The 8,525-nt window shown below is 43.8% G+C and overlaps 1 protein-coding gene and 1 pseudogene across 1 annotated transcript in view; one reads left to right on the forward strand and one right to left on the reverse strand.

The window, feature by feature from the left end:
* CDC5L (cell division cycle 5 like) overlaps positions 1–5,034 on the reverse strand; it is a 43,062-nt gene extending 38,028 nt beyond the window's left edge. The window contains exons 1-4 of the mRNA XM_077903826.1: positions 4,852–5,034; positions 2,434–2,537; positions 907–1,068; positions 197–324 (exon numbers count right to left, since the gene is read on the reverse strand). Of these exons, the coding sequence (XP_077759952.1) occupies positions 197–324; positions 907–1,068; positions 2,434–2,537; positions 4,852–4,896 (439 nt within the window). The 5' untranslated portion in view covers positions 4,897–5,034. The remainder of the gene's footprint in view (positions 1–196; positions 325–906; positions 1,069–2,433; positions 2,538–4,851) is intronic.
* On the forward strand, positions 5,034–7,812 carry LOC144317449 (ORM1-like protein 2 pseudogene; annotated as a pseudogene).
* Positions 7,813–8,525: the final 713 nt, after the last annotated feature.

Genomic DNA, 8,525 nt, shown 5'->3' on the forward strand with positions numbered 1-8,525 from the left:
TCAAGAAAGAAAGAAATCAAGAAATCAAGAAAGAAAGAAAGAAAGAAAGAAAAGAAAGAAAGAAAGAAAGAAAGAAAGAAAGAAAGAAAGAAAGAAAAAAGGAAATCTGTCCAGTAGCATTACACTGCTTAATTTATTACATGAATTGAAAAATAAAAATAAAAAATAAATTCTTCAGGAGCATACACTCACTCACCCTCATCCATATCAATTGGATCAGGCCGCGCTGGTTTTGTTTCTGGATTTGGATCTATTTCTCCAGGTTTAAGTTTTCGTGGATCATCTGTTGTTTCCTCTTCGTTGTCTCTCTGTGCAGCTTTATCCCTAGAAAAAGGCCCAGAAAAGTTAGTCACCTATCCTATCATTCAGTCTTAGCTATACCAGGTTTTCTAGCGCTGGCACTCTCTTCTTTCAAAAACCCAACAGATGGGCATTCACAAAATAAAGTGATTCTACTATTGCTTCACCTGAAAGAGATGGTATTAAAATTCTCATTTCAATGAGTGTTTCCTTTCACTATAAAATACAATCCAAGTAGCTCCTTAATCGCAAATACAGGAAAGATTTACAAATAAAAACTTTTAATAAAGACTCAGGATATCCCAGTTACCTCTCTTTTGACTATGGGTGATTATTTGCTTTTTTTACAATTTTTTCCTCGACTATCCAGAATAAATATATATAATTTATATATTTCTTCTTTTAAAAAGTATATAAGAAGTATATAATTTCAATCAACCACATGAGACTTAAGAGTATATATAATTCAATAGTTTTAGTTCCTTTGCCTTTACTCAGATCTGCAACTGTATGTTTAAATACAGAACAAGAACAGTGCTAAAAGTTTATTGGCCTCCTTCAGGAAACATACACACATTTTAATACTACTTTTGGAAACTGACTTACAAAAGAAACTCATAGTGTTCCAAGCACTGGGCAGCTGTTCTTCCAATGATTGGCGCAATAGTCCTCCACTGAGTTGGCATCAACTTGGCCAAATGCAAGAGTTTTTCTTCTTCTTCTCTGGACCACTCTGTTTTCTTAATGCTTGGATCCAGCCACTCATACCTATCAAAAAGATACCATTTTACACACTATTCGGTCATCTAGCATGAATATCCTATTTACACATTAGATATACTAACCTCTAGTGTCTGAAAAACACAAGCTAACTCTCAGCCTTTGATTATGAAAGCTGTTCTTCTTTCACAACCGATTATTCATTATTTGGTTAACTTTATCCCATTCAATATTCCCTAAGTCACCAAATTCTACTATACTTTAATTATGCAAGACTAGTAATGCTTGAAAAAGGTAACCTAAACGAAACATGATCATATGCCTTCTTTCTCAACTATCAAATGTTTTTTATACTTTATTAGAGGTTTTGAAATTATCTGAATTAAGACAATAACACCTCACATTTTTTGTGTTTCTAGTTTTCATAGCACTGTCTCATACTTTGATACAGTTTCCACAACACCTTGGCTTACTTCAAACATATGACTTACACTCATTAACTGCTTTCCAACATCACATGCTTTATTTGGAGTTTTTAAATTTAAGTAGAACTACTATGCCATCCTCTCCTATCACGCCACCCAACCCACCTTTTCTATCCAGTCTATTCAGCTGGCAAATAAGATATAAGCCTTATTAAATACTGGGGCAGGAGCTTAGCTCCACCAAGAGCAGCAGAAATCAAAACTTCAGGCTGACAAACATCTTCCTCTTTGGGATTCAATCTCTACATTCTGATCCTTTCTCCCACCCAGGTGCCTAGGAAATTAAGTCACTCTCATACAATCCAAAATATGATCCTAGCACCACATGGGTCAAGGCTGGCACCAGACCATTCATGCCATAAGCTTAATGTTTACACTATCCTGTCTGTGACTTAAAAGGGGACACCACAGATGCAGTGTTCGGTTAAGTTATATTCTGAGGTATGCAAACATACAGTATTTCAACTGCATTAATAAGGAAACTCAAGTAACTGTGAGCTAGCCTAAAAAATTAACCATTATTTATCGTTAATTTCTTTGGGAAAGTAAGTTCTAAATCAACTTATAAATTTCTGGAACATGATCCATTTATAAACTGGGGTCCATCAGTACTAAAAGTAAATTTATTTTAAGCCTCCCAAAACACTCTCAAGCACATTAACTCTTTTGAATCTCATATCTCTGTAAGTTAGGGCCAAGTATTACTATCCCCAATTGGGGACAGGAAAGAGGAGATAGAAAAATGGCTTGTCTAAGATCACACAGGAAGCAAGTGACAGCTAAGGCTTAAATCTAAATTCCCATCTCCCACACCATACTTTCTGTTATATCACATTGCCTGCTTTCTTTGGCAAGGTTCAAAGAACTGACATTTTCCTCATCATAATTAAGGTCGCTTTCTGTTTTCCACTCATTAAGTGGTACATACCATCTGGCTTTGCACTGCTTTGCTGATTTTCTATGCAGCAATGAGGCAATCCTAGACCACTGGTTTTTTCCATATTTCATTACTGCTGCTTTCAGAATTTCATCCTAAAAAAATTGTCAAAGAAAAACAATATATTCAATCATAAAATTCCAAGTGAGAAAAGACAAAATTTAAATTAACTCTGACAGTATTGCTAGGGAGAAAGAGAAAGTCATAAACACACACACACACACACACACACACCCTAGGTTTTGGGGGGAAAAGGTACAAAACTTCATTTATTATAATAATAAACAAGCTAGAATTGGCAAAATGCAAAAACTTCAGAAGAAATCCCTCAGAAGGACATCCTACCCCTCTTTATACACAACCCCATCCCCAACCCAATAAACTAGGAGTACAGCCCAATGTGAGAAACCCTACTTGGCAGTGATTAACAAAAAGTACACGCCTGTGTTTGGGTGTCATCATCCTCAAAAGGATACAGCTCAATCATTTATTCATTCATTCAAAAAACATTTATTGAACACCTACCTTGCACCAGGACTTGTATACTGAGGAAAAGAGAATGAAATAGACCTCATCCAGCCCTCAAGAAGCAAGTCAAGACTCCGGTGAATCCATTCTCCACTCCAATTTACAAAGGTCATTTTCTCTCCAGTCCCATAACCCCTGCTTCGACCCAAAAGTCCACATTTCAGGTCTAACCTAAGAATTAAGTATTTCTTCCCTGCTGCACCAGTCAGCTCTTCCTCCAGGCTCTAGTTCCTGTTTCATCAGGGCACCCATTCTGATATGGAATTCACCAATTCCAGGGGAGTCCAGAAAGGTAAGCCACAGACACCAAGAATAGTGTGCACTTGGGGCATTTAACTTGAGGCTTTTTTCCACACTGAACTTTAGATACATGCCTCATACAGGAGCCATTCCATTCCACCCCATTCCACACACACCCCACACTCCCCCCCACCCCCCATCATCAGAGATTTTTAAAGACTGCAGGGCTTTGGCCACTCTACAGGAATCCTGCTGTTATTTGATTTTGTACATCTGTCTCTCCCCCAGAAGTCATCTCTCTTCCAATTTAAACAGCCTGGTTCCCTCCGTGCAAGCTGTGAGACAAGGTTGTCACTATGTGTAACTTTGTTACAATACTGCTAGACTTAAACACATCTTCAACGGAGTGCATACAGCAGTTACCCACCCTACTAGATTCATCTCTTGCCAAACAATCTATTTCATGTTGGTTACTATCCTAGGTTCTAGGGGTCCTCTTGCAGCGCTGTTTCCTGGGGGAAAGCAGTATCAGCTAGCAGTTATCAACTAGCACCTAACTGAAAGACTACTGTGTGCCAGATTGCTCTATATGTTGACTCGTTTCATCTTCAAAATAATTCTTATTCCCATCAGAAAACTGAGGCTCTGAGAGCTTAAGAAATTTATCAGCATCACACAGAAGACTGTGATGCTTGCAAAAAGGCAAACCATTCTATACCAAGTGGATGAAGGAGGTGCCATGGGACGACGGGGGGTGTAACTCATTTTTACAGAGTGATTGGGCAAAAATTCCAATAGTTTCTGAACTGGCCCTGAAGGATAGTTAGAAACACGTCAAGCAGCAGGAGGACATTTCAAGAAGGCACGAGAAGTAAAAAGACACGATGCCTAAAAAGATACGATGTGCTCAGGAAACTGACAAATCCAGCGCACGCTGGACACAAACTGCACCGAAATCCTGTTCGTTATTGTACTCCTTCCCTACCGCCCTTCGGCTAGCCATCAGCATCATCCGCTGCAGTCCTGGAAGCAAATAACTACTGCGGGCAGTTTGTCCTCTCTGGCTTCTTATCCTAGCTGAGGCGGAGCGACAGGAAGGCACAGGCCTGGGGATCCGTCGTGAGGACGCACAAGTCATGCCTTAGGAACAGGTAACCAGAGAGCTGCGGGCGCAAACGGGCTCTGAACTTGGCACTCAGGCTGCCCCAAGCCCCTGCAAGGAAGTCCATGAAGTTGTGGCCACAGCACTTCCCTTTACGTGAGTTGTCAGAGCGGCACCGTGCCGGGGCCGTGCGGGAGGACGGAGGGACGGAGGACCAGCTCTCGCGGAGGTCCTACCCCGCCCCCTGCACGCGGCGAGCTCCTCCAGGGCTGGGGCGCGTCCTCAATTCGACAAAAACATTCACTAAGGGCCTAACAAGTGCCTCGCACGTCAAGTGGTTAAATCACAGTCCCCGTCCTCGGGGCGCTCAGGCGGCGCAGGGCCGGACACCCGACGAGGACCCCGAGGGGCGGCCCCGCGGGCCCCGTCCCCACGCAGACCCCGCAGGGCATCCTCCTCGCCTCCTGGACCGCCGCGCGCCTGCGCACAAACTGCCGAAGGGGGCGGAGGGCAGCGGACGGCGGGAAAAGGGGACTTACCTCGGTATTCCTCCACACGCCCCCCTTGATCATAATTCGAGGCATCTTGGCTGCGGGGTGTCTCGGCAAGCGGCCGAGAGGAGCTTCACAGAAGTAGTAACGGCGCTGCGGCCACGGGACCTAAAGCCGCCACTTCCTCCAAGCGCGACCTTCTGGTTTGAAGAGATCTGCGCAGGCGCAAGGCGGGGTGGGGGGGGGGGGTGCGGATAGGGGGAGCGGTGTAGCAAGTCTCGCGAGAATGCGGTTACTGAAAGGAACGAGCGCCTCGCTAGAGCTCCAGCCTGGAAAGACCGACGGAACGCCGTCCAACCCCTCCACTAAAGCGCCCCCACGCCGCGCGCATGTCCAAAACAGGTTGGAGGAAAGCACGGCTCTCGCGAGATATCGCGGGCGGCTCTTCGCAGGGAAGGTGGCGGTGGGATTGATCGTGACGTCACCTAGTGGCGAAGAGAGGGAACATCACGGGTGCAGAAATAGCCCAGGTGTTCTAGGAAGAGCTTTGTTCGTTTATTGTTTTTGTTTTTTTTTTTTTTTATTAAGTTATCGCTTTACTAGGCATTTAACGAATAGGACTTTATTCGCAGAATACTCGGGAAAAGGAACTAGCTTAAGCCTAAGCTTTTTAATCTGTAAAATAGAGATACTAGTATAGCAACCTCATAGGGCTGTCCTAAGGATTAAATGAGATCATAAACCTCGCCAGCCCAGTGTCTGAGACATTACTGCCCCCCAAAAGTGGCAGCTGTTGTTATAAGAAGGACGACCCCAGATGACCGGTGATTATCCCAGAAACCTGCAAAACTATCTTGTCAGTGTTTTTCGTACATCGCTATTCAGTCCATGTGGATTGATAATGAAGAGTTACCGTTGGCAGGCACTGGTATTCAGACAAACTCGGATCGGATTGAAATCTTGGCTCTCTCATCAGCTTGGGTAATAACCTTGCTGAATCTCAGTATCCTCATCTGAAAAGTTAGCCATTTTGGAGTTGGTTTTTTATTATTTTTTTCCTTTTTTTTTTTTTAATGATAGGCACAGAGAGAGAGAGAGGCAGAGACACAGGCAGAGGGAGAAGCAGGCTCCATGCAGGGAGCCCGACGTGGGATTCGATCCCGGGTCTCCAGGATCGTGCCCTGGGCCAAAGGCAGGCCCCAAACCGCTGCGCCACCCAGGGATCCCGGTTTTTTATTATTTGTAAGCAAGATTCCTAATAAATCAGAATTACACCGGTCCTCTCTCAAGAGCCATTTCTAGATCTAACATTACAAGGGTGCATGATGATGGCTTCTCCTTCCCTCTCAGGACCACCTTTTACCCTCTATGTAAACCTCTGTACCAACGGGAAAACGGTGCTTCTCCAAGGAGCTTTATTCCCACTTGCTGGGAAATTGTCACAAAATACTGATGTTTTGGAAACAAGAGATATACTACAAGAAAGTGAGATCCACCATGTCTAGGATGTAAATCGTGCCCCCTTGGAGCATGCATTGTGCGACCTGCCTCACCGGGACAGAGCAGTCCTGTCAAATGTCCTCCACTGCACCCTTGAACATGCAGACTGCATGTCTCACTTAAGGATTCAAAAAATGCAACATCACGCCAGGTCCAGGATGTCTAAAACCAGATCTAGTAGCCATGAACACAAGAGGCTGTCCTCTTTTTCAGCGAGAGGATAAATTTCTTGTTAGTCCCACAGTTTGTTATTTTGTTACAGCAGCCCTAGGAAATGAATACACTCCTTTTTAACATAGGATTTCCAAATGAATTTGACCCTGGAAATCTTTCTTCTTATAATATCTATTGATATTTAGGAAACATAAAGAAATTCTGGCCCAGGAAAAAGAAGCTGGAGGTCCATCCAGCTTACAGAGGAGTGACAAGAAATGTTAGCAAGAGGGTTTGTAAGTTGCATGTTTCTCTACCTTTCACTTCTTCCTGAGGCACCAGCTTTGACTGGGCCGACTTTGCTTAGCCAAGAAAACAATCAAAATTCGAGTTCCCTTCTTGTTTTTACCATCAAAGTGTGCAGGGAAGGGATAAATTAGGGTCAGAAGCCTGTGACAGGACCAGCCGGTGAAGCCTGCAGGATGAATGTAGGGGTGGCACACAGTGAAGTAAACCCCAACACTCAAGTGATGAATAGCCAGGGCACCTGGCTGGCCTACATCATCTTGGTGGGACTGCTGCATGTGGTTCTACTCAGCATCCCCTTCTTCAGCATGCCTGTTGTCTGCACCCTGACCAACGTCATCCATAACTTGGCTATGTATGTCTTCTTACATACGGTGAAAGGGACACCCTTTGAGACCCCTGGCCAAGGAAAGTCTCAGCTACTGACACACTGGGAACAGATGGACTTCAGGCTCCAATTTACCTCTTCCCGCAAATTCCTCAGCATCTCTCCTATTGTACTTTACCTCCTGGCCAGCTTCTACACCAAGTATGATGCTGCTTACTTCCTCAACACAGCCTCATTGCTTAGCATACTGCTGCCTAAGTTACCCCAACTCCACGGGGTTCATCTCTTTGGCATCAACAAATACTGAGGGATAGGGCTGGGGATAACACTGGACCAAAGGGCTAGAACATCCTTTCCTTCTCTGTATTGTCTTCTGTATCTTGAAAGCCTGAGAACTATATAACCTTTCCCAAACTCCAGAAAGAGAACAGATTGGAAAATGGGGTTCCCGGGGCCCAGCCCTAAGAGCAGATGTTTTTGAATCAGGAAAGGTAGGAAAGATAAGGGCTAAATCACTCTCCCTCACAGCAGGAAGCCATGTTTAAACAGCTTGTTTGGTAACTGAGCAGCTTGTTTTGTGATTTTTTTCTAGGTCTTCTACCCACACCACTTTCCAGCTCTGTTTTGCTATGTATTTTCCTTATAATATACTTTTTTTTTTCCAAAAAGAAGGAGGAGGAGGAGGAGGAGGAGGAGGAGAAACCTGTGACACCGCTAAGGCATTAGGGGCTGGGAATAGCCACTCTCATAACCTTCATCATCTCCCCAAATAAACAGATACAATTTCAGTAGAAACACTGCTATTTTGCAAATATAATTTCAAGACAAAACCTCTAGCCCTGCCCTGTTTACCAGATTGCTACCCCTAAGCCTCTCCCTTCCATTTAGAAATCCTCAGCTAATGTAGGAAGAAGCTAATGTCTGAGTAGAAATGGAATTCCACACACCCTAAATACTAGCAATTCATACCGTGATGCTAAATTGGCTTGGGTTTCACCTACTGATACTTTGTGATGGATCCAGTTGTAGTTTGTAGTTTTTTTCCCACAGGTGTCCATATTCACTATTTCTAGGGAGTCCTCTGTGTCCTGAGGTGGCAAATTGTTCCCGAAGAGATTTTGTTTTCTCTCAGGCCACAGAGGTTCATCTTTTTTAGCTTATTTCTTGGTTTGGAATCAATATTCTGATCAGGTCATTTATAGCTAGGCCCTGCATCCACATGGCACAGACTAGGGATTTATTTCTCACAAGACACTTTTCTACGTTCATGTACCACACCCCTGACCCATATACCCAACTACATCCCAAAGAGTTCCGCTTGTGTCACAGCTACCTCAAATTCAATTTCCCAAAATTAAGCTCCTCCATAAAGCCTATACTTCTCCAGCATTCCTTATTTTAGTCAACAGTGCCAGGCTGTCATAGATGATGGTAT

The sequence above is a fragment of the Canis aureus genome, chromosome 7 (assembly GCF_053574225.1).
Source record: "Canis aureus isolate CA01 chromosome 7, VMU_Caureus_v.1.0, whole genome shotgun sequence".
Classification (NCBI taxonomy): domain Eukaryota; kingdom Metazoa; phylum Chordata; class Mammalia; order Carnivora; family Canidae; genus Canis; species Canis aureus.